Below are 26,997 nucleotides of genomic sequence, written 5' to 3' on the forward strand. Positions count from 1 at the left end.
TCGGAGCATAGTGTCGATTTCAATGAATATGATAAAAAAAATCACTCGAACACTCGAAGTACAGTTTAGCCTGGGTGAACCCAGACAAACTTGTTAAAATTTGAACTGATCATAGACATACTATGCAGATGACCCTAGGGGAAATTTTCTTTCCATATAATTTGCAATTTGTATGCTGTTTAAGTTTGGCTCAGACTCAGAACAAGAGATTGATTGTGTTGTTCTGTACATAAAAGAGGCACAGCTAGACTTTTTTTCTCACAACACTCAAATATTAGTAGGCTACAAAAGGAAAATTCATGAAAAATGAAAAAGTCCAAAGAAAATGGAGATATGATGGAGACGGAGCCTTTGCTCAGAGATATCAAAGAAAAGCATGTGCAAGTTGAGGTAAGCCAAATTTCATCAAATTTACTACAACATAATCCATATTTTCTATATGATATACTGATGAGATAGCATGAGACCTATTATTATTGGCTGATGTAAAGGAGACATTTCCTTGACATCACAATGTTATGGTTATTTTATATTTCCATCAATAGTCAACTCATCTTTATACCTGCAGTTGTACTCCACATTGGTCTTTGAATCCATGATTTGTTACATTCCATCATACAACCCCAAAACAGAAAAAGTTGGGACGTTGTGTAAAATGCAAATAAAAACATAATGTGATAATATACAAGTCTCATAAACCCATATTTAGCAGCAGAAGGGACATAGACAACATATCAAATGTTGGAAATGAAAATTTGACTATTTCATGGAAAATATATGTTCATTTTGAATTTGATGCCAGCAACATGCTTCAAAAAAAGTTGGGGCGGGAGCATGCTTCACTGCCTAACCTCTTCATTTAACAACATTCTGTAAATGTTTAGGAACACTGAGGAGACCATTTGCTAGAGTTTTGAGAATGAAGTGTTGTCCCATTTCTTCCCAATAGAGGATTTTAGTTGCTCAACAGTATGGGGTATTTGGCTTAGTCATGTTTTTCATTCCATTATGCACCTAATTTGACAAATGTGGACTGCAGACAGGCCATCTTAGCACCTGGACTCTTCCTCTATGGAGAAATACTATTTAAATATGTGCAGAATTCATTTAGGCATTGTTTTCCTGAAATATTCAAGGTTTTCCCTGGAAAAGACATTGCCTGGATGGCAGTATATGTTGCTCAAAACCTGTATCATTCAGAATTGATTGTGCTTTGCTGAATGTGCAAGATGCCCATGCTGTAGGCATTATTGCTCCTCCACACCGTCATAGATGTTGGGTTTCGATCTGAGCACTAAAACAAGTTGGATAGGTTGGATACTTGGATAGGCCCTCTCCTCTTTAGCCCAGATGAGTCCATGATTTCCAAATAGAATGGCAAATGTTGATTGGTCTAACCACAGGACCTTTTTCCATATACCTCTTTTCCATATTTCCATATATTTTAAACAAGCTCAGGCCCAGATAAGACGGTGGTATTTTCTGTATCATGTCTCAATACAATTTTAGCCATTACAATTTTGGCTGCAGTTTTTGAATTGAGTATCAAACTGTACACATAGACAATGGTTATCAGATGTTTTCCTGAGCCCATGCAATGACAGGTCAGGAAACAGGTCTGGTGTTGATGCAGTGCCTGTAAATGATTCACAATTTCATTTTAAGAAGCATTAAAATGATATTGTTTCATCATTTGTGCACACAGGTTTGCACAGAGTGATGAACACCCCTACATCTTTACTTTGCAGACACAGACGCAAGACCATATCATAGCCTTAAGAGACCCTGCCTCTCTGGGATGCTCTTTTTCATACCCAATCGTGTTGCCAGTTACCCTAATTAATTGTGAAACATCCATTTTCATGTTTCCAGCATTTTGTTACCCCTGTCCCAACTTTTTTTGAAACATGTTGCTGGTATCAAATTCAAAATTAACATATATTTTCCATGACAGAGTCAAATTTGCCATTTTCAACATTTGATATGTTGTCTGTGTCCTTTTTGCAACTAAATATGAGTTGAAGAGATTTGCAGATTATTACATTCTGTTTTTATTCACATTTTACACAACGTCCCAACTTTTTTTCTGTTTTGGGGTTGTAGATTGCTCAGAAATAATAAAGGTCTATGTTACACCCTAGATTGCAAATTGTATGGCAATTGTATCTTGATCATCAAATATTTCCTACCTACTATCATATAGGCCAATCCTCTCGTGGTGAGAGGTATTTCCCTGACCACTGCATTTGCTTAAATGTATGTTAGTATTGACTTACAGGAACTTGTATTATGATCACTGCACTTAAAAACAAGCCGTCAGTGTTGCATGAACTTTGTCTTGGGATTGAATCATTCTCTTCTGTTTAGTCTCTTAGCAGAACACTGGTTTTGGCTGCCTGTGCTTCTTGCATCGGAGGGACATTTCAATATGGATTTAACATCTCTGTTGTAAATGCACCCACTAAGGTAAATATGTTTGGGATATCATTTTAACTGAGATTGCTATGGTTAATATTTTCTCTGTCATTTCCTGATCAAATCAAAATTCCTTATAATTGAAAATGATTGGATATCGTAATCATTATATCATATGGTACATACATCATGCATCAAACATATATCATATTGTGAATGATCACATATGATATATCACATATACTGTACACTGTAGGTCTTGAAGCCAGCCTGGTCTCAGCACATGCTCTGCAGATAGCCACTCCATCAATACCCATGCCTCCTGTGGCCTACCCTCTAATGCATGTCCAATACCCATGCCTCCTGTGGCCTACCCTCTAATGCATGTGCAATACCCATGCCTCCTGTGGCCTACCCTCTAATGCATGTCCAATACCCATGCCTCCTGTGGCCTACCCTCTAATGCATGTGCAATACCCATGCCTCCTGTGGCCTACCCTCTAATGCATGTCCAATACCCATGCGTCCTGTGGCCTACCCTCTAATGCATGTCCAATACCCATGCCTCCTGTGGCCTACCCTCTAATGCATGTCCAATACCCATGCGTCCTGTGGCCTACCCTCTAATGCATGTCCAATACCCATCCCTGGAATGTCTCAGAAGGAGCTCCACCATTCCTATAGGGCAATTCACACAACCCTAATGTCCATAGTGTGACTCCCCGTGCCTGACTTGGCCAATAGCGACGAAGTCCAAGCACATCCTTAACCATAATAACAGCCTTCGTCACAGACTGTCACATGAAGTAGACCTGTTGAAGGTCAGACTTTGCTTAGTCACAGGGAAGAGGCGCGTGACGCACAACTGTGCTAACAGCAATTCATGGTCTGATGTATGGACTTTGGTGTTCTCTTATCCAATGACCCCCTTGTCTGTCTCTGGTTCCTCAGTATGTGATGACATTTATCAACCAGACATGGATGGAGCGATACGACACGGAGATATCAGAGCAGCGGCTGACACTCCTCTGGTCCGTCATTGTATCTATTTTTACCATTGGTGGACTTGTGGGCTCGTATGTTGGTGGAGCATTGTCGATCAAGTATGGAAGGTATTGCACAGTCATGTTTTATTCCTCTTTCATAATGACCTTGATGAGGACATCTAGGCTACCATATGTAATAGGCTACAAATCAGACACATAAGATGTAGCTGCTGTAATCTAACATTTGAATTGCCATAAAAAGAATGTCACACTAAGGTCTGTTTATTACAGTATTCTCCTACAGGTAAAGCCAACTAGCTAATACGTATCATTCACTTTTATTCAATCAGTTTGGTTGCTCTTAGGAATTGTAGCTCAGTTTGACAGCAGGGCAGGTACATACTGCATGAGTGTCATGAGCAAGTTAAATCCATGGTGTTGGATTCAAAATATTATTTTGTCCACAGAAAACACATTAGTGGGTGAATGAATTTGAAATTAATTTTTGACTGAACTTGGTAATGAGTGGCAAATTATCAAAGTAGTCCTTGTGATACTGCTTCTCATACTCACTTTGTTCTGTTATTGTTTTATTATAGGAAAGGGACATTGATGATGAACAACATATTTGCTTTGCTTGCAGCTTTTTTCATGGGAATAAGCCAGACTACACATTTGTTTGAATTGCTTATCATTGGACGTTTTCTAATTGGCATAAATGCAGGTAATTATTCAGACAAATTCAAAAAGGTTTGTCTTCACCAATGCAAAATATTTTTGGAAGATAACAAAGGCTGAAGGAAAAGTTTTGGAGTTTTCAGGAATTGGCTATTCTTGAGTCTGTCCCTCTGATGTACAGGCATTGGTTCATGTGTCCAGTCCCTCTACCTGGGAGAGATTGCCCCTCGTGCACTGCGTGGAGCCATGGCCATGGGCACCTCCGTATTCATCACAGGGGGCATTTTTGTGGGTCAGGTGGTCGGACTGCGGTAAGTAAGGACCAAGGGGTTAACTGACCTCTTGGATTTGGTAAAAGCCAGTCACACTGAATTGACTCATGGACTGATACACAAGACTGATAAGAACAGCCCACAAAAACATACTGCAAAAACATCCTTTGTGCATTCCCCCATGTGAAATACATCACCCATGCATGACCAGGCAACGGTTCTGTTTTTAATCTACCTCACTAACATCAGCTGACTCTTGTTGCAGTGAATTATTGGGGGGAGAGGAGTACTGGCCCCTCCTGTTGTCCACCACCTGCATCCCAGCAGCAATGCAGCTCCTTCTTCTGCCCTGGTTTCCAGAAAGTCCCCGTTATCTACTGATAGACAAAGGGGACGAGCGTGCGTGCGACGAGGGTAAGGGAAGCTATTTCTATACTGAGTCTTCTGTGTGACCAGTCACTGCACGTGGAGTTCCTTGTGGTCGTGTGTACGCTGTCTAGAATGCGGTCTAGTTTGAGTTTTTATAAGTGAATGAGCCATTGCAGTAAGCATGGTTTTGTGTCAAAGTGCTCAGAACAGTAAACACATTTTCATTCCTGGAACATAAGTGAAGAGAATCTAGTGAATAAGAACTCATGAGCCGTGGAATGTCTGCCATCTTGTGTTTCTGAACAGCACTGAAACAGCTTCATGGTGCAGATCAATACCACGGAGAGAAGGCAGACATTGAGAGGGAGAGACTTGATGCTCTTGGAGTCAAACCTAAGAAGCCCTGGGAACTGTTCCTGGATCAGAGTCTCCGCTGGCAGCTCCTCACAATCATTATCCTAAACATGTTCCAACAGCTCAATGGCATCAATGCGGTGCGGTTCAGACATATCAGACTCAGTATTATAACCAAGACAATGGTGTTGAGACATAATTTAAGTCATTGTGTACAGGCCTACTGTAATAAATCAAATTTTCATGTTAATAAAATGTCACAGTACTTAGTCCTGAAATCGTATCTGTTGTATATATGACTGCATATAAATATCTGTTGTAAATAAATAACTGTGTCTAAATCACTAAACAGGACATCACTGGGGTCAATGATAAATATAATAATGTCTCACAACTATGTAAGAATGGAATGCAGCTCATACAGCAATATGTCTTGTCTTTAATGTAATTATTTTATTGTGATTTCCTGTTCCAGATCTATTTCTATGCAGATTATGTGTTTTCCCAATCAGGAATTCCAGAAAATAAGATACCTTATGTGACACTTGGCGCTGGATTATGCGAGCTTTTTACTGCTCTTACCTGTGTAAGTCAACTTATTTTAGTAATCTAACAATGTTAGTTAGTATGTTGCCGAGAAGATTGTTTGTTGTGTAGTGACACAGCTTCTCTGACATTAACTGTGACAAAATCTCAGACTTAAAAAGAGACGATTATGGAAGGGTGAGTACATGAAGGGGGAAAGTGGTAAGAAGGAGGAGATTAGTTTCACCTGTCCCTTGGGAAATGTGGAATTCAGTTGGCCAACCATGAGATCAGATGACAGATGCCAAAGGAAGATAAACGTGACAATCATGAGTGATTCATGTTCCACAGTAATGTACCATGAAGTAACTGTTGCTTGTCCTCAGTAATAAGCATAATTTCTTGAATTTCCCCTGGGGATCAATAAAGCTTCTTTCCCGAGGTCTCAGAACGGCCCATGGATTTATCAAAGTGGAGGTAGACTGGTAAGAAGGGTGTCACTTGCGCTCAAGCCTTTTCGGTGCTCACAGTCCAGGACCAAAGGGTCAGAGAGACTGGCTGGGCTACTTCAAAGAGACTAGACCCAGGGATGACCGGAGCACTCAGAACTTTTGAACTTGTTTTATTGTGGTGCACAATCGACTGACGTTTCGACGCACTGCCTCTTCCTCAGAGTCAAGAGGACTCTGGAGGTAGACTGGCACGAGCGGGTGGCCAGCAGGACTGTCATGTGACATGATATGAGCTGTTGTGTCTTCCAGGGTCTGCTGATTGAATCTCTGGGCAGGAGAGCACTCATCATCGGGGGATACTCACTGATGGCCCTCTGGTGCTTCTGCTTCACTCTGGCTCTGACTTTCCAGGTGAGTCATTTCACACTTACGGCTCTGTGTTAAAAGAAAGATTTTGAAAGAGACAGAGAGATTTGCTCAGCATGAATAAACTACCAGCATTTGCTGTATTGGCGAGACCCATAATTAATCATCAGTATCAGTGATGGAGTTATTTTACAATCTTGAGTCCTTCTCCAGTTCTCTCTCTCTCTCTCTCTCTCTCTCTCTCTATCTCTGTGTATGTGTGTGTGTGTGTGTGTGTGTGTGTGTGGCAAACCATGAGCAATGGAATCCTAAATGCTGGATAATTCTTTTCTCTTCTCAGGATGTCAGCCCATGGGTGCCGTATCTCAGTATGATCTGTGTCTTCGCTTTCATCCTCAGCTTTGGCTTGGGACCAGGTGCAGTCATGCACTAAAATACACTTTAAGTGTTTTTTCTCTTAGTACAAAAAGTGTACTAGATTTAGTTCAGCCACTGACCTCACTTTAAGTGCATTTTAAAATACAGTAAAATCAACATTTTTCAGTTAGTTCAACATCAGAATATAAGCACAACATGTTTTAGCCTAAATGGCAATCCCAAAACAAAAACATAATGCTTAGATAATGCATGTAATTTAAGGACACCAAATGTGAATATTGCCGTATCTCTGATTTAGGTGGCGTCACCAACATTTTAACTACAGAGCTGTTTACCCAAACCGCACGCCCTGCTGCCTATATGATCGGACTGTCTGTCAACTGGCTCAGCTTCTTTATCATTGGAATGGCTTTCCCATTCATTGTGGTAGGTGCATACAGGGCAGGTGTTTCTGGTCATTGTGTTGCCTTCATGGTTTCTGTATTTGGCCTGAACTGAAGAGAGACTTACAGTAAATATCACTATGATCACAGGTCTGATTTGATCAGCCAAGTCAAATCACAACCTCACATGTGACAAAGTGTTCATATCCTTAGAAAAAAAGACCTCAACGATATACATATTGCTCAAAATATTTGATTTGAGAAAACAGCTTGTGATTTTTTTAAAGTCTAACTGATATAACTGAATTAAGGATTGTCATGCATCATTATGGTAATCGTAATGTTTAATCTGTTCTTTTGTTAACCAAATAGCTAATAGGCTTCTATGCTTTTCTTCCAGAGTGGGCTAAAGCAGTACTGCTTCCTGGTGTTCTTGGCCGTCTGTGCTATGGTGGCCATCTACATATTCCTTGTAGTTCCAGAAACCAAGAGCAAAACTTTTCTGGAGATTCATGCTGCGTTCCAGTCCAAGGGTAAGAAAGGTGCGGACGGGCTTGGAGCATCACTATTGTCAACTTCTTTGTAAAATTAGCAATTTCACTCATTGCAAAGGGGACTCACAATTATGTAACCAATGTCTTTACTTGTGCGTAGGCCTACTTGTTTGGTTATCGTAAAAAGTTAGTTTTTTCATGTGATCAAGAAATAAAGACATGAACACTGAGAATGTCCTTTTTTAATGAATGGTTTATGGTTCTGTAAGGAATTACAGCTCCCATGATATACAATAGGAGATCTGCCATTACAAAATCACTTGCTACATATAACAGTGTGTACTGCTAGTATTACAGTCCAGATCCTGTTGTGACATACTGTAGCCATACCAGGAACCAGTTTTGCTAATGGCAAACCAAAAAAGCGAGTCGAGGCGAGTTGAGCAAATACCACGCAGTGAAAAAATGACTTTAGAAACCTTGGTAACAATCAGTAGCAATCTACCTACAGTTGACAGTTATAGGGCCTTATTTTAGCAATCTAAACCCATGGTCTTGGGTGGTTTTGTTATCAAACGTCGGGTGGATGGCGCAACAAGGTGTTCCTATGTTTCTTAATCAGTCATGGGTATGTTTTGGGCATAACATCAGCGCAACTTCAAACAACGCATCAGTATTTTTATAGTCAGCAGCACATTTGCACAAACTCATTTAGCCTATTATTTGAACTCATTGGCTAAGTGAAACTAACTTCACCATGGTGTCATAGTCAAAGACAAAACAGTTACAGGTATACAGTTAACAGTTACACATATAAACAGTTAATTACTTTCACTATTGACTGACAATGGGTTACCATCGAAAACAGAGCCTGGAAAAAGCAACACTTACCCTAATAATGTTTGAATGACTGAATCCAATAACAAAATCACAAATCCAATAATTTTTTCAATACATTATTGTAGTTTTGGTTGGTGATACACCTCTGTCTTTCTTATAACACTTACATCTATTCATTATGTTTACATTTATTTTAATATAAACCTGAATACCATTTATACTATTATTGATACTGTTTTGAGGTAAATATTTCCTTGGATGGATTTTCCAGGGTAGTGTACGGATCTTTCCGTGCACTGGTATATACCCAACCACTTGCCACACCACCAGAGAACGGGAGGGGCAGTAGTCTACACCTTAAACTCACAAAATCACAAAATTGGCAGTGAAACTACTGAGACAATGACTTTCAATAACCTTATGTACATGATAAACAGGGTTGGGTCAGATTACTTTGAAATGTAATCCATTACTGACAAATTACATGGCAATTTTTGTAATCAGTAACGTAATCAGTTGGATTACCAAAAACATGTAACATAATCTGATTACTTTAGGATTACTTTTAGATTACTTAAATAAATATGTCCCTTAAGTAAAAGACACCACCACTGAATCGATGAAAGAATTCTCCTTCTATTTTTCTCTTTATTATTTCATTACATCTAAGAAATCTCTTTGCTCTGAGTAAAGCATTCCTGTGTGAATAACTGATCTTTTCCTTCAAAAATCTTAATGTAGCCCCTTGTTTTAGTGTTACCATTTACTTTAAGGTCACCAGGTCCCATTGTCTGAAAAACACCCAAAACTAATACATTTCTATAGCTATTCTCCACTTTGGGGGTGGTGTTTTGGTGGTTGAAATTTTCACCCCATCCCAAAATTGATCACTTAGTCATCATGGATGTGATCATGGATCACTATTCTCCAAACATGCACAACTCAGCTTAACCTTTATAAGGGCACACCTGGACAATGAATTTAGCTTTCGCTGGATTTTTTTGACCCAGGGACATGGCCTGAGATTGAATAACACCATGTCCATTTCAATTGTGGGGGTGAGAAAATTATTCCTTTGGGATGTTTTTCAACCAGGGGGGCCTGGTGACAAAGTAAACGGTAACACTAAAACAAGAGGCTATATTAAGATTAAAAGATCAGGCAGTGTGCCGAGAGACCTGCCCCAATAGTAAATAAGTTAGTGAGTAAGTATAGATACTCTTTTGATCCCGTGAGGGAAATTTGGTCTCCCAATCCGTGAATTAGGAAGCACACAGAGCACACAGTACACAGTGAGGTGAAGCACACACCAACCCGGAGCAGTGAGCTGTCTGCTACAGTGGCGCTTGGGGATCAGTGAGGGGTTAGGTGCCTTACTCAAGAGCACTTCAGCCGTGGATGTGGGCATGGGAGAGCCCACATTTTTTCTACTGGTCGGGGATCGAACCGGCAAGCCCGAAGCTTGTCAAATTAAAAGATAGCTAGGCTATCATCATAAAAAAGTTGCATTATTTGCATGATAAAATGTAATCAGGTAATCCCCAATGATGTAACTGTAATCTGATACACCATTTTTTTTATTGTAATCTGGGCTGATTATAGTTACTTGATTTTTGTAATCTGATTACGTAATCCAGATTACATGTAATCCGTTACTACCCAACCCTGATGATAAACCTATTTATATATTATTTACAGTAGGTGTGGCAAATCTGATGGAGTTTATATGTAAGCTAAGTGACAGGTTCTCAGATTACATTTTGGTGTAATTGAATTTCAAGTGTTTTTATGTACAAGGTATACAAGGATACAAGGAAGTTTATTGCCACATGCATATAGTTACTGGAAGTAAGAAATGCAGTGAAATTATGTCTGGTGTCAGCCTATTTGTGCAAAGGGGGGGGGGGGGGGGTAAAAAGTGCAGTAGAAGAGGGGTTTAGTAGATTAAGTGGCAAGGGCTGCATAAGAAAGGTGGGGGAGGATTGGAATGGGGGGGGGGCACCAACAAGGAGCACCCAAGAGCAACAGGGGCAAGGAAAAACTCCCTTACCAAGGAAGAAACCTTGGGCAGATCCATGGCTCAAGGGGCTAACCCAACTGCCAGGGGTCTTGGTGTGTGTGTTGGGGGGATGACAGGGGAGAGATGGGATAGTGTGCTGTGTATGTGGGGAGAGGGCAGTGTGCAATATGTGTGTTGGAGAAGCTTCCGCATGAGACAATGTGCTGTGTATTGGGGGGGGGGGGGGGACTTACTATTTCAAGCAGAGTAATGTATGTATGATGTATGTGAGTGATGAAGATGTGTGTGTGGGCGGGAGGGGAGTGTAGCAGTGACTGTGTGTGTGTGTAGTGTGTGTGTGGGTAGGTGGGGGCAGTGTGCTGTAAGTATGTAGAGGATGTGTGTTGGAGAAGATCCTGAAGACAATGTGCTGTGTATGTAGGGAGGGGGGGCAGTGTGCAGCAAGTAGAGGAGGCTTACTGTAGCAAGCAGTGTGCTGTATGTATGTGAGGTGATGACAGTGATGATGTAAGTGTGTGTGTTTTTTGTGTGTGTGTTGGGGATGGGGGTGGGGGTTGCAGAAAGGCTAGGCAATCAAGGACATGGGTAGATGGAGGAGAAATCAAAATAATAAATAAAAAGTTCTGTGGAGATGTGCAAAAGTTGGAGAAAGTCAGATATGTGTGTGTGTGTGTGTGTGTGTGTGTGTTTTGACGTGTGATGAAATAAGAAAATAAATAACAGGTCTGTAGCATAGGGTGAGGGATGTACACGTGTACATGTACATGTTGGTTTCATATTGGGAAAAAATATTTATTATCATTCACTACGTATGTTAACAGTGGACTCGTGTTGAAAGTATCCTACACTAAAGAAAATTACAGTAAAATGAAAAGGAAATAAAATGGAAGCAAACATCTTTTTGTTCAAGAAAAACATGGACAAAGTAAGGTATTTTTGAGTATATTCATAACAACTAGATGTAGCCTACCTTATAGCGGATCGCCACTCAGTCCCGTATATCCTCTCCGTGAAAATAAATCACGCTTGTCAATTTGTCTTCAACAGCTCCACCCCCTGCTCTTGCAACTTTTGTGTATGCTTGTATGTGTGTGTGTGTGTGTGTGCATGCGTTTGTGCCTGTGTGTACAGTATGTGTGAGTGTGGGTGTTCATGTGTGTGTGTGTGTGTGTGTGTGTGTGTATGTGTGTGTGTGCGTGCGTGCGTGTAAATTTGCTGTTTGTAAGCAAAAAAAGTAAAAGTAAAAAAGTGTTTACAGGGTTGTACATTTGTTTTAGATTGTCATTTTGTTTTATAACATGTAATTGTGTGCTTGTAAATTGTAAAGCTGCTCCCATAAACGTAAAAATGTTTTCCACCGTAATAATTAAGCATAATAATGATCCAAGAGTTTCTATTAGAAAGTTAAGCCTTCTCTTGCATTGAGTTCCTACTGTGGGGGGCTGTAGTAACACAAGTAAGTAAAACCAAATGAAGCAGCTGGTGGATGGATGGTTACATTCTTACGGATGTACTCCTGCACTGTGCCAGTCACAACTGCTGTTTGTCTTGATGTGCATGAGCCTGGTACATTCTTTTGGGTTTAGATTCCCAACTTCCCTCTGATTTCAGCTACCATGGGCTGCTTGCACTGGAGGCTCGTTTCAGTATGGATATAATAGCAGTTGTAAATTCACCCTACAGTAGGGTAAGGATGTGTAAAATGCTTGTCATAATTTCCACATGGAAATACAATTGGTTTTCATTGAAATTCTTGATTACAGTGCCTATAAAAAATATTCACCCACTCACTTAATTTGGCCTTTTTTTACAATCATTTACAAAAATCCCTCTTTAATGTCGAAGTGAAAGCAAATTTCTACAAAGTAATGTTAATTAACACACCCATCAGCCTGTAGATGGTGGTGTTGAGTAATGGGTTGAGTAAATGGTGTCCTGCTAATGACATCCCAATATAACCTTATGGTCACCAAGATAAAGGTTAGTTCTAAAGTAACTCATGTTCAAATAACTTTTCCTTAACGACTCATAATGATATCCCAATTTACTTTCTTGATGTTCATGGTTACTGTATTTTGAAGTTTATATTTATATGTTAAACCAAGATCACTATAAGGAGATGTAGATAGATGAATTATGTAGGCCTATGCCTTGAAGCAAATGTGGCATTTGGCTGTTTACTTGTTGGCTGTTTTAACCCAGTGTCAAAATAGTCAATGGTGGATGACTCTTGACTTGACTGTTGATTATTCTATGAGGGGAAAATAATTTGACAGTGTTGTTAAATAATGGCTTTGTAGGAATATCATCTTTATTATTATTAATAATAATATATTTCTTTAGTTCACAGAGTGATAGGCCTAATATGCACAGCTAACATTGATAGCAACAACCTACAAAAACCCACTAAATCCTTTGACTTTAATATGTACTGCAGCGAGTTATTAGGGGGGGGGGGCGGGGGTACTGGCCCCTCCTGATCTCCTCCACCTGCATCCCAGCAGCAATGCAGCTTCTTCTGCTCTGGTTTCCCCGTTACCTACTAATAGATAAAAAGGACGAGTGTGCGTGTGACAAGGATAAGGAAAGCTATACTGATACTTCTGTGTAACCAGTTAGTGCACAAACAGCACTCTGTGCTGGTACACCTGTAGAAATATTAGAGGTATTGATTAACAGAGAGAAAACTGAGTCTTAAATGTTGAAAATGTTACAAGTGTAAGAGACCAGTATCTGCACCCACAGTTCCTTGCAACTGTACATTGTCTAGAATGCCAGTCAATTATTCTTTTTAATGTGACAATGTTTCATCTGGGCCATTGTGTCAGCATGGTTTTCTGACAGAGTATTCAAAACAATTCTGGGAACATAAGGCCTGTTGTACTACTACTTTTACACTAGTAGTGCTATTGAAACTGATTAACAGAGAGCAAGCTGGGTCTCAAATGCTCACGAGCCTTGGAATGTCTGCGGAACTCATGAGCCGTGGAATGTCTGCCATCTTGTGTTTCTGAACAGCACTGAAACAGCTTCATGGTGCAGATCAATACCACGGATAGAAAGCAGACATTGAGAGGGAGAGACTTGATGCTCTTGGAGTCAAACCTAAGAAGCCCTGGGAACTGTTCCTGGATCAGAGTCTCTGATCCAGGAACTTGCAAGATCTCTTGCAAGTCTTCACAATCATTATCCTACTGTAAACTTTTTCCAGCAGCTCAATGGCATTATCTGTCATGTTAATAAAATATATACTGATCATAAAAATGGCAGTCAGATGAAGAATGAGTGTGTGGATGCAGCTTGTAGGACCATACTTTATATCTCTGCTCCTAATGTCATCCTTTTTATTGTGCTTTTATTTCCCCAGATACATTTTTATGCAGATTACGTGTTCTCTGTGTCAGAAATTCCAGAAAATAAGATACCATATGTGACACTTGGCAGTGGATTATGTGAACTCTTCACTGCTTCCATCTGTCTAGGTCCACTTGATTATATTTGATCAGGCTTATGTTTGTCCGGTGGAGGGTCATTTATACCCATGACCACGTATTAACTGTAGTGTTCAATAGGCAAAGATCATGCTTTAATCTTAAAGAAGAATGAAGAAGAATTCCCATGTATAGCCCGCCCCCATGTATTAACCTCATAGTTGAAGAAGTTGTACAAAATCAAAAGACACCCTCAAGAGTCTTTTTACTGTACCATAACATAACGTTTTCTAAATAATTTTGATGGCACATAATCTCATAGGAACTCAGGGGTCCTGATGGGCATAGAAAGGACAGTGCACAAGCAGGAGGAATGTTATGTCTGCTCAGTTTGTCAGCAGGAATGTCAAGTATATGGTTGTGTCTTCCAGGGTCTGCTGATTGAATCTCTGGGCAGGAGAACACTCATCATTGGGGGATACTCACTGATGGCCCTCTGGTGCTTCTGCTTGACGCTGTGACTGTCTCACATGCTTCATGTGAATAGCTTTACAACTCTCTGGTGAAAGGAGGACCAGCTCCTTGACCTTGAGTATAATTAATAACCCCACTTGTGTTTTGTTGTTTTTTCTTTTGCGAGAACTATATATAATTTGTCAGGATCACTAGTGATAAATACCTTACTGTGTTTTCACAGTGTAGTGCAGCAGTTCAGAGGTGTATATCTCAAACCATCAATAATCTTGCAGACCTACTGTGTGTGTGTGTGTGTGTGTGTGTGTGTGTGTGTGTGTGTGTGTGTGTGTGTGTGTGTGTATGGGGCGGGGGGGGGGGCATGAGTAATGGGATCCTAAATGCTGGATAATTCTTTTGTCTCCTCAGGATGTCAGTCCATGGATACTGTATCTCAGTATGATCTGTGTCTTTGCTTTTGTCCTCAGCTTTGGCTTGGGACCAGGTAGACAGTATGCGTGGGCATATGCAGTAAAACCTTTTGTGAACCAATGTTTTTCAAACATCCCGCCTTTTGGCGCATTGTCCAACCCACACGTTAACTTAGCAAAATGTGGAAAAAAGTGACGTGGTATGCAGGGCTTCCCATCAGCTCTCTTCCAGACCCCATTTGAAAGGATACAGCCATCACGGCACCAGGTTTTCCATTCTCCCTGAGTGGCAAATATTTGTAAAGCAATTAAGTCTTGTGGGAGAGAAGTGGTTAATACAGGACATGTTTTTGTCACATCGAGGGTCAGAGCGGCTGCGGCCTTGGCAGCAGCATCAGCCTTCGCATTACCCAAAGACAGGATAAGCAGAGGAGTGTCATGCAATGTTCATTTCTGCACAGATGACAAGCAAACATGATGTGAACTAACTGGATAGATAGAGGGAACTAGGCTATTATCAGATAAATGTTTGCCAATATTTGCATAGCCTGGTTACAGACACAGAGTTGAGAGATGCAAGTCAGCAGATCAGCTATTATTATTTGTTGACATCAAACCAGAAGAGGAACACAATAAGTTTATCCAACGGCTGTTCCCACAGTTCACTCGCATGGAGTTTTTGTCTTCTGCGGTCTGCTTCATCTGGTCATCAACAATATAACTCTCACTAAACTTGATTCAAGGGGGAGGCGAGGGGCCCTGATTTATTTTGCGGGGGCCCTACATAATGTGCGTAGTGTGCGTATAGGGCAGTCTGGCTCTGGTATAGTTGAACAACAACCCATTGGTACATTGAACAATTGTGAAGCCAGTAATTATGGCATGATCAATATGTTCTAAAATTGTAAAAGTAACAGAAAACATCTTAATAACGTAGGAACTTCCCAAGTGGTACAAACCCACCCATTCTCTAAACCAATTGGGAGAATTCAGGGACCATGACTAAATAAATAAATAAATAAAAATTTGTTGCACATGAATGAAATATCTGCAATTAGTCCAGCATTTATCTTTCAGTTTACAAAACTGATTCATGATGTGATTACCCAATTTGATCAAGTAATTCCGATAAAAATGTTAAGTTAAGTTTATATGAAATATTCATGTAATTTCAGGTGGCATGTACTGAAAGTAAGCATTCAGATGTACTTTGTATTGCAACATCAATGTTAAAGGAAGATAACTTTGATGCTGAATGTTAGTATTCACAAAGCATGGTTCGTCTCAAAGCATAACATAAGATACAACTAGGCTCCAAATTCTGGTCTCTAAACTTAACACTCCTTAAGAAAACGTTTGCCAACACCGTTAGCTGCTGTTATGATCTCAGTGTTCATCTGGCAAAGGCTCATGGGAATATAGCCAATGCATCAGATTTTAGTCACTAGTGACTAAAGGCTTGACACCACACCAAACCACACATCACATCTTCCAAAGGGGATCTTCAACCCTGTGTAGCCCTCACAACTTGCAACAGAGTTTGGCATTCAACACATCTTCATCAGACTCTATTGAAACTGACATTTGCACTCAAGGTCAGTTCAACTTGAATGGCCCCGTGACTCTGCATGCCACAGTGTGTGGTAGCACCTCCAGTGGGAAGGGAAGATGACTTTAAACTGCATTCTAACAGCTCTCTGTCTGATCCAGGCACACATATGGATTGAAATGGTAAAATTGTTATCTTATTGGACTGTGTTTCAAAAATCAACACTGATGCTTGTGCCTTCTTCAGTGTGTCCGATGTGAATAGTCAAGTTGTATTTTTACACATTTCTCTAGTTCAAGTATGATAGAAACGACTGTTGGGCGCAACTGGCTGGGTCACCTGCATCGTACGCCGGCGACCCGGGTTCAATTCTCGCCCCGTGGTCCTTTACGGATACCACCCCTGACTCTCTCTAACCCTCGCTTCCTGTCATTCTCCACTGCCCTGTCTTTAAAAGGCCAAAAAAGAAATAACAAATATCTGGAATTATGCGATGATCAAACTATGGAACCTCTGCATGCTGGAGCCATGCCAGGCTCCTGTATGTCTGATAAAACGTCATGTGACTTTGGATTAGTCTGTTCATTAACACTAACTTATTGCCCTGTGAAGGGCACAGAGTTAGTCCCATTTTGATGCTTTAATTCAAACCCAAATTATTTCAGTTTCAATTATTTCGCACCTTTTTTCACACTTGTTCTCAACGAAGGGTCGAATTTGACGCCTGCGAAGCTTTGAGAACGAGGGAGCCTTCAACAGCTGTGGAGCGTGGTGTGCACCAGCAGGTTCATTAAGGGGTTCCTCCGACTAGAGTTTTCTGCCATCGGACATACAAAACAAACACTAAAGTGCAGTCATACTTCCTGAGACTAATGACCCAGGACTATTACACTTGTGTATGATCACATTACATGCTGTCTTTAACGGGGATACTGGGGTCGCTGTGTGGTCTCGAGTTTGGAATAGCATCTGTGCATGTTTTCTGACGCACGCACTGTGTGAAACACTTGTTCAATTTCTAGTAGGTATACTATGCCTATTTACCCACATCAAAATAAAAGCATAGCCTATGAACTATGACTCCATGATCGATGACTATAGCATACCTCTGAAAAGTATTCCGTATGTGGAGTTTTCTAGCCGGCTTTATGGACTTCTGTTAATGTGAAACGTATTTCTTACATCGATGAGGGTTTATACTGCATGCCCCCAAAGAGGCTTAGGGGCTCTGCAGGTCACTTGACTTGAGAAACAATGGGGTCTTTGTAATCAAAGCAAGCTAATTATGAATCATAAAACATAAGGTCAATGGGATAGGATGTTTCTCGGAAAAATCTTATTTGAGTGTCAAGATCCACATGGGCTCATTGTTACTTGTAGACAGGAGGAGAGAGAGAGAGAGAGAGAGAGAGAGAGAGAGAAAGAGAGAGGGAGGGTGTGAGATGTCTGCTAAGATTAGCTACCTAAATTAACTGTAATGACTATTAGGCTATGCGCCCCTTCTTTCAGCAGCCCTCCATTTGCTGACAGGTAGCCTAGTCAAATGAAGTTAGAATTCGTGCGGTATAGGCCTTTTGAACTAATTTAATTGATATTAAATTGATTATTATAAAACTTCGAGCCTCATTTTAATGAGGCAATCTTGAAATGTGTACCAGTGAAGAATCACCGGGTGTGCCCAAGGTAATTCTGTTTCTTGTTTGTTTGTTTCAGCACAGTATTTTACAGTCTTAAACTTTATAGTATCAGACAGTGATACTGCCCCGGTCTATTGGTGGAGCAGCATTCTCATTCTGTGATTGCAGAAGAAGAGACTTAACGCTGGTTAGAAAGCAGAAGAAATGCTATTTTATGCCTCTTAAAAAGTCGGACCTTGAGCCAAACAAGTAGTTGTATTATCCTCTGCGTAAAAGTTGTGCATCGTGACCTTGCGCAAGTCTTTGAAGATGTGCCACTAGTATATCTTAGACATTTTAGAAAAACAGCACACACGCACTTATTGAAAATGACAAGGGATAATGGAGATATCATGGAGTCACTCCCTTTGTTGAAAGACAGACATGAGCAAATTAAGGTAGGTGTAAGTGGGCAACATAGTGTATAGTCTAAATGTAGTCATATAACGGTATCATGTCGATGCATAAAGTTGTAGCCTACTCAACATTTTTTGTCTATAGCCTCCAGAATATGCACGATATCACATGTAAAGCCTTAAATGTCTTTTTGTAAGATAATTGTACATACCGTAGGTTATAATTTGCTCTCTAAAGATGTCATGACTTCTGTTCAGTCTCCGCTCTGCCCTGTGCATTCCTTTGATTTTAGCTTCCAAGCAAAACGTTGCTGTTGGCTGTTTGGGCAGCTTGCATAGGCGGGACGTTTCAGTATGGATATAATGTATCTGTTATAAATGCTCCGACAAAGGTAATGTATTATATTTTGCTTGTAGCTTTCAATATGACACAATTTCACTTGAGTCAATTACCTTCAAATTCGTGCACCACTGAGGATAATGTTATAAAACCGCTTCAAATATCAAATAGGCTATCAGGGATTCCTTTGATAAAGTTCTCCTTACTCATAATAGGATTACAGTTTTCATTGTGTTCCTAAAATGTCACATCATCTTGGAAAGCCGCCTGTGACAGTCACATGCAATACTTGAGGTCAGCCAGTGTTTAGTCATGGTACAGAGGTGTAACCCAAAACAGCCAAAGCTTCCTAATTCCTAATTGCAAGATACCTGCTAATCGTCATGCCACCCCCCCTCTCTCTCTTTCTCTCTCTCTCTCTTTCTCTTTCTCTCTCTTCCTTCCCCCACTCATTATCAGGCTGTACAGTCGTTCATGAATGAAACATGGATGGAGCGATACCAAACTGCCATATCAGAGCAGAAGCTTACTCTCTTGTGGTCAGTCACTGTGTCTATTTTCACAATCGGAGGGCTTGTCGGTTCATTGGTCGGTGGGACATTGGCAATTAAGTGTGGGAGGTAACTATGATTTAATGTTATTTTCTGACCAAACATTTTATAACCAATGTAGGGTCATGTAAACAGGCATTGAGTGCACCTGTGGATGGATAGATCTTTCATAATAATCTGCCAGTTCCACTCAATGGAGGGATTTTAGCTTCCAAGCAAAACGTTGCTGTTGGCTGTTTGGGCAGCTTGCATCGGCGGGACGTTTCAGTATGGATATAATGTATCTGTTATAAATGCTCCGACAAAGGTAATGTATTATATTTTGCTTGTAGCTTTCAATATGACACAATTTCACTTGAGTCAATTACCTTCAAATTCGTGCACCACTGAGGATAATGTTATAAAACCGCTTCAAATATCAAATAGGCTATCAGGGATTCCTTTGATAAAGTTCTCCTTACTTTATGGTCCTAATTAGACAATTCATCCTCTAGGTCAGTGTTTCCCAAAGTGTGGGCTGCGTCAAGGCATTGTAGGTGGGCCACGAGACGTAGCCTAAATTACTTTATTAAAACCAGTGCTGCCGATCCGACCACGCACATCATGCACATTTGACACCATGCATCTCCACTCATGCAGCACTTCATTGGGAACGCATCTTGAGCACACGAGAGACAGAGAACTTGTGGCAGGTTCCAGCTGCCTTGTCATTATTTATTTCTATATGTGGGCCACAGAAGAGTTTTAGAATTTAAATTGGGCCTCAGCAGTTTTAAATTGGGAAACCTCTGCTCTAGGTACCCAAATGAATGGCCCTATGACGTTGAGAGGGGAGAAAAATGAGGAGAGAGAAAAAAGCCCACATAGGGTAAAACAGAATAATAATTGAAAGAAAATGGCTATAAATTCCACATAAACAAAAAAAACACCATGGAATCAAGAGCAATGTGCAGGATGTAACAATCCCAGTCTGTCATTGCATTGGTGTAGACATATTGCACACACAGCACTGATATTAAAATAGATGGTACACTACTTACTCACTATTCACTCCATCTGTCTGTTCATCTGCAACTGAGGGAGATGTGTTGGCCCAGTGGGGACACTTGACTTCTTCTTCAGTGATGAAGAGAATATAATTTGTGTGACCACCATTGTCCTCACACCACCGGGAATGTATTCAGCAGTCTGTGAAAGTATCTAGTCTAAGAGAAACAGCTGTTATATACGGTTGCAGGTTGGTTGCTTTCACCTCATTTATGAAAGCTAGACATTCCGACTTGGCTTCTTGCAGTAGAAGCAGGCAGGTTAGCTCTTTCCTAGACCATGACAGACAAGTCTTTTAGACCCATTCCTTTGTCCACTCCTGGGTAGGTCAACGTTTGACCCAAGTCGCCAGGCACAGACCTGTCTGTGTGAGTGAGCATGTCAGGTAAAAAAGACCGTTCATGTTTCTCTCACTCACGCTCTGTTGTCTTTAGCTCCACTTGCCACTACTCAAGCTGAATTCAATTGCATTCTCAATCTCTTTCTCCCTAAGTACTGTAGCCTTTTAGTCAGCCCTGTGTTTCTTCAGGTCCAACTAACGTTTTCACCTGTGAAGTCATGACTTTTTATTTTTCCTCACCAACATCAGACATCATGTGACAAAGTGAAAGAAGCACTAGTCAGGATTAAAGCAAACAGATCAGTGACAAATGGCAAAACAGACCTAGATGATAAGTAGCCTAATGTCATACATATTTTTGGGGGGGAGAAAATGAGTAAAATAACCAACTCACTTAGACAGGGGCTGAGTGGGAGAGTGAGTATTACCGGAATATTACCAGGAAGCTTCTGTGCCACTGATACCAATTGGGAATGGGGGGTGTTGATAGAAGTGTGACCCAACTTGGCCTGATTCCTATTGTAATGGGTGGGTGTCTACTTGAAACATATCCTGGCAGCTCATCTAAAATCCTCAGTAGTCCCATCTCATACCTGCATGTCAGGTATAGTTGTTTCCACATTATGAACCAGGGCTGAGGGGAGGGGCTTCGGGAAGTGAGTGAGGAGTTGCGATCGCACAGTCCAGGCTGTTGGAGGGTGCAGCAAAGAATTGATACAAAAAGCAATATTGTGCGCTTTTTAAGCTCACAGTAATCAGTCTGGCCTCAAAATGTTACTGGCCGACTGGGAATTCTCCCAATCCTCCCGGTTACCACTCCACTACAGCACTCAGATCACTTGTATTTGATAATGATCTCAGACCACACTTTTTTTCTCCCTTTACAGGAAAGGGACACTGTTAATCAACAATGTCTTTGCTATACTGGCCGCTTTTCTTATGGGTATAAGCAGTCCTACTGGTTTGTTTGAACTGCTCATAGTTGGACGTTTTCTAACAGGTGTAAATGCAGGTAAACCATCTAAGTGATTCAACATGGAAATTACATTTGACTATTCAAAAAGCAGAATGTTAAGACTCAGATTATTAGTTTTTCAATCATTTTAATAACTCTCAGCCTTTCAGTATTAACAAAAAAAATTGGATTTCGGGCAAAATATGTACAGCAGGAATGCTGTTAATTATGCCAAAACACAAACGTAGTTGTAAATAGCTGTGGTGCTATCCTGCTTTGCTTTGTATGTGTTGCAATGAACAATCACATGAGCAAGATAAAGGAATTAATTTCTGGGTCTGTAATTGGCAGGTATTAGTTTATGTGTGCAGCCCCTCTACCTGGGTGAGATTGCCCCACGGGCACTGCGTGGAGCCATGGCCATGGGCACGTCAATATTCATCACAGGGGGCATCTTCACCGGACAGGTGGTGGGACTGAAGTAAGTCGGGTGATAGTGGAAAAAGGAATACTTTTTTCCTGATTATCATATGAAGTAACATGTCAGAACAATATTAAAAATGATATTATTCAATTCATATTGTTTTATTATTATGTGATCTGTGTGAATAATGTCTAGCCATATAGATGTGCAGATGAGATGTCTCTGATATCCCTATACAGTATTGGCCTTCATTCATTTATACATCAGTAAACAGTATAACACACACACACACACACACACACACACACACACACACACACACACACACACACACACACACACACACACACACACACACACACACACACACATATAGGCACACTGTAACTTCAGCTGACTTTTTTTTTAGAGAGTTGCTTGGGAGAGACGGGTACTGGCCCATCTTGTTGTCCACCACCTGCGTCCCAGCAGCAATTCAGCTGGTCATTCTGCCCTGGTTTCCAGAAAGTCCCCGTTACCTACTGATTGACAAAGGAGATGAACGTGCGTGCAATAAAGGTAAGTGATGGTTGAAATGTTTTTGCAGGGTCCAAATATTCCGCATCTAGAATGATATCTGGTGAGTTTATAAGTTTATAACATTCTCATGCATTTACATTTTTGTTTGCATCTGCATCCAATTTGTTTTGTCAGAACATTTCATCCTAATTGACATTTAAGATAAAAAGAAAAGTCCATTGCTGGAGATGTACAGTAAAACCATATTCTTCCATTTCACTAGTCTCTTCAACTAAAGATATAGTGACAGAAGAACAAAGCAGGAGTAAAAAAGGAGAATAAAATCAAATGAGTTTTTAGGGTTTGGGATTGGACATGAGTGGTGGGTCTTTAACAGTTTCTCAGAGATTCAGAGGGATTCAGTCAATTGTATCGACATGTATAAGATTTGAAGACAGTTAAAGAGTGGTTTTAGTCTTGAATAAAATAGGCTCAGCTAAATTGAAATGATGCCAGTGTAAAGTCTTAACCCAGCGAAGTAGAACAAAAAAAATGTGGCCAAAAAAGAACTTGTGAGCTGAGGAATGTGCCATGTCTTGTGCTTTTTCACAGCACTGAAACAGCTTCATGGTGCAGATAAATACCATGGAGAGAAGGCAGACATTGAAAGAGAGAGAGTTAATGCTATTGGAATCAAACCTAAGAAGCCCTGGGAACTCTTCTCTGACCAGAGCCTCCGATGGCAGCTCGTCACCATTATTTTCATTAACATTTTCCAGCAGCTCAATGGCATCAACGCTGTATGACTCTGTCCAGTAATGTTTGTTGTAATTTTGCTTGTCCAACATAGTGGCATGGTCTTTGACCACAACTAGTCACATCATTGCTGTTTGTTTTATTTACTCAGATGAAAGATCAGTGTGTTGTTAAAATGTATTGGTTACTGACAGTTCATGATTATTTAAAGGTCCCCAATATTGGCCTGGACAACTAGTGTCCACTGCACAGATGATGAAATATAAATATCATACTAACATAATTTTTAGTTGGCATGTTACAGGATCCTAATCATTTGCAGGTTTCAAAGCAAATGGAAACAGTTTATGAAATATTAAATATAATAGATAAAAAGCTGTTGATCATATTCAGATAGCCTTAGGTAGGCCCCATTTCCCCCATTTGTTCACTGCCCATTAGTTATCACTATACAGTACCACTGTTTCCGGTAGATGGTCATTATTAATGTTTTATTATCATCATTGTATTTCAAATAATTAAAATAGTATATTGTTATTCACAGATCTATTTCTATGCAGATTATGTCTTCACCGAGGCAGGAATTCCACAGCAAAGGATACCATATGTGACATTAGGTACCGGGGCTTGTGAGTGTATGACTGCCCTCACCTGTGTAAGTTGACTTGGATTGGACTAATTTGAAATGCTTACAAACGTAATCTTCTAAAATGTAAATGATTAACCTCACATCCAGTGGAGCGATTTTAGACAATTGCAGATTCATCTAGAATAGCCCCGAGCATGTTCTGTAGCTACACTATAACTTGTCCTAGCTCTGAAAACATGACCACACTCGAGCACAAAATGAGCACAGTGTACTGTCTGCAGACCACATGGGGTGAAGATTCTTCAAAAGTCTTGATGTGAGAAGGAAGGAAATGACTTGATCAGGAGGCATATTATTTCTTCACTGATAGTCGGCTGGAATGTCATGTGATGCATGATGCATTGTGTCTGCCCCCCCAGGGCATGTTGATTGAATCGCTGGGGAGGAGAGCTCTTATCATCGGAGGATACTCACTCATGGCCGTCTGGTGTATCTGCTTCACACTCACGCTCACCTTTCAAGTAAAGCATTTCACAGTGTTTTCTACATTGCAAAGCTTGCCAGAATAAGATTAGTTTTTGGAAGGTTCCGGAGCACAGTGAAATTCCAGATGATTAATTGCAGAGAGCAACCGGGATTTGCCCAGAGCTGAATAGGCCTAATCTATTTGGTAATGGAGAAAAAATGAAATCAAAATAGGCCGCAATAAAAATGCTTTCGAATGTAAAAAAATATGCTATTAGTACTATTAAAATTATATAAAATTGTTTGATTTTTAACAGACAATGCCCACGTTTGGGTTGAACTCTGCCCATTGCTGGCCCACCCCTAAGACAGTCGGCTATGATTAAGTACCTTCTGTTTTCCCATTGGTGACTGCAATAATTTGTCAGTATCAGTGGTGATGGATTGTAGTATAGCAGCCTTGCTCTGAAGTCCAGTGTTTGTGTGTGTGGCAAACCATAATGGAATCCTAAATGCTGGATAATTCTTTTGTCTCCTCAGGATGTCAGCCCATGGGTGCCGTATCTCAGTATGATCTGTGTCTTCGCTTTCATCCTCAGCTTTGGCTTGGGACCAGGTGCAGTCATGCACTAAAATACACTTTAAGTGTTTTTTCTCTTAGTACAAAAAGTGTACTAGGTTTATGATCTTAGTTCAGCCACTGACCTCACTGAAAGTGGAAACATTTTTACTTTATATATCATGTTGCAGAGGATAAAAGTATTAATGTTCCTGTCTTAGGTGGCGTCACAAACATATTGGCCGCCGAGCTCTTCACGCAAACTGGGCGTCCTGCTGCCTACATGATCGGCGGCTCTGTTAATTGGCTGAGCTTTTTCTTAATTGGCATGGCATTCCCATTTATTGTGGTAAGTGGTGGTATGATGATAACTACTGTGGAAGAAATTTTGCTTAAAGATCTATAAATACTGAGAGTCTGAGATAAGGTTTTGTCTTTCTCATTTCATTAATCTCTGCAGAGAGGTCTCATATGCATCAGGCAAACAGGATAAAGAAACAAAGTCTGTGCACCAAAGAGACAATCAGTGTTTCTCACACACACATTTATACCTGGCATCATATCATAGTATCATTGCATCATTGTATCATTACACCTCCCTGCACACACACATGCCTGTATCAATACAGATCCAAGGACATTGAAACTGGGTTAAGAACATTTCTATCGTCATACAACACATGATTTGCCATCTGCACACCAACCAGAACAGAAATATCAAATGAAAAGCACTTTAAGAACTAGGTTAGTCTCCAACGGAAGAATGAATTCAAAAGGCAATAGAAGTATCAATTATAAGGAACATTATGAACTAGGTTAAGCTTTAACAGAAGAGTTCTTTCAAAAGTTTAAGATCTTACACTTACAGAAACACAAGTATCAAAGCAAAAACAACACAAGGTTAAAGTCCATCTTTGTCATTTCCCCGTCACACTACCAGAGCGCAAAATGCTGAAGACACAAGTAAAATGGTTTGTCGTGTTTGTCAGCATCTTGGTGATTCTACATATTAACTATTCTAGTCTTTTCACACTTTCATTTTCAGAATGGGCTCAAGCAGTACTGCTTCCTCGTTTTCTTGGTCGTCTGTGTCATGGTGGCGACCTTTATATTCCTCATAGTTCCAGAAACCAAGAATAAAACCTTTCTGCAGATTCATGCAGAGTTCCAGTCCAGGGGTAAGAAGAGGATAAGCAAAGTAGATGGGGCTGACGGGCCAGGAACAACTCTGTTGTCGACCTCTCTGTGAGGAGAACTACCATTCTGATGCAGCCTAACATGCGTCTCTGGTGTTTACTTGAAAACTTAACAAAGTCGTGTTAATGCAAAAAGATCATATACTGATAAAAGGAATAATTTCCTTGTCATAATCTTACTAACTCAAATCATCAGCTAACAGACATAAAATACAACAAAGGATTACTTTTCTTCTGGAAAAGGATGACATTTAGTTTGGACATTAGTGTTGAGGCTAAGATGTCTCTTGTCTTTTTTATAATATCTTCTGTTTGTAATGATCTCTACGGTATTTGTATGATGTATGACAAAGATTTTTAAAAAAGAGACCACATTCACTTTAGATGCAGTTATATTCTCAGTCACAGATTATAACCATATTCCCATATAACAGTGGAGGAAAATGACAATAAAAGCAATGTTTTCATAAAGATGTGACCTAGGCTATTTAATCATTTCAGTTTCACAGCCTCCAGATGGTTATTGCTTGGGTCATTCTAACTAACCGCTGGTCATTCAGACACTGCCTAAATTCATGTTCATGAAATAAATTGTTCATGATTTGGAAATAGGTAATTCGCCTTATTCACCCGGCCGCCAGAATGAGGCTACAGGGTACACTTGCCATTACACCTCAGTGCAGCAGATGGTGGTAATGCACTCTGTTTGCAAACTGCTAAACCGAACTGCCTTTTTCACCAAAAAAAGAAGATGGGTTCTTCTTCTTCAGTGGGTTTTTTTGGCACTTTGCAAACGGAGTGCATTACCTCCACCATCTGCTGGACTTAGGTGTAATGGCAAGTGTACCC

The 26,997-nt window shown here is 40.4% G+C and overlaps 1 protein-coding gene and 1 long non-coding RNA gene across 6 annotated transcripts; one reads left to right on the top strand and one right to left on the bottom strand.

The window, feature by feature from the left end:
- slc2a11b (solute carrier family 2 member 11b) lies at positions 1–26,598 on the top strand. Of its 5 annotated transcripts, XM_042101821.1 has the most exons (13): positions 1–390; positions 2,368–2,466; positions 3,367–3,527; positions 4,001–4,125; positions 4,261–4,390; positions 4,617–4,765; positions 5,027–5,214; positions 5,550–5,660; positions 6,361–6,462; positions 6,758–6,833; positions 7,094–7,221; positions 7,579–7,711; positions 13,551–13,659. In XM_042101821.1, exons 1-13 carry the CDS (start codon positions 307–309, stop codon positions 13,589–13,591), a joined length of 1,527 nt encoding a protein of 508 aa, XP_041957755.1. In that variant the 5' UTR covers positions 1–306; the 3' UTR covers positions 13,592–13,659. The 5 variants fall into 5 exon arrangements, with proteins under 5 accessions (XP_041957755.1, XP_041957753.1, XP_041957751.1 ...); XM_042101819.1 differs by lacking the exon at positions 13,551–13,659 and having other exon boundaries at positions 7,579–7,864; XM_042101817.1 differs by lacking the exons at positions 6,758–6,833; positions 7,094–7,221; positions 7,579–7,711; positions 13,551–13,659 and adding exons at positions 24,934–25,009; positions 25,174–25,301; positions 25,998–26,598 and having other exon boundaries at positions 2–390.
- Positions 13,707–18,764, bottom strand: LOC121715836. Its single transcript, XR_006033687.1, has 3 exons — positions 18,641–18,764; positions 14,290–15,129; positions 13,707–14,177 (listed from the first exon to the last, which is right to left on the bottom strand). It is a non-coding gene; the product is annotated as an uncharacterized LOC121715836 (long non-coding RNA).
- Positions 26,599–26,997: the final 399 nt, after the last annotated feature.

Source organism: Alosa sapidissima, chromosome 8 (assembly GCF_018492685.1).
Source record: "Alosa sapidissima isolate fAloSap1 chromosome 8, fAloSap1.pri, whole genome shotgun sequence".
Taxonomy (NCBI): Eukaryota; Metazoa; Chordata; class Actinopteri; order Clupeiformes; family Clupeidae; genus Alosa; species Alosa sapidissima.

Bases quoted from the DNA above. Each gene is read 5' to 3' on its own strand.
- slc2a11b (XM_042101817.1), top strand. From the start codon at position 307: ATGAAAAAGTCCAAAGAAAATGGAGATATGATGGAGACGGAGCCTTTG. The intron at 391-2,367 runs GTAAGCCAAATT...TCTTCTGTTTAG, and splicing joins AAAAGCATGTGCAAGTTGAG to TCTCTTAGCAGAACACTGGT. The intron at 4,391-4,616 runs GTAAGTAAGGAC...CTCTTGTTGCAG, and splicing joins GGTCAGGTGGTCGGACTGCG to TGAATTATTGGGGGGAGAGG.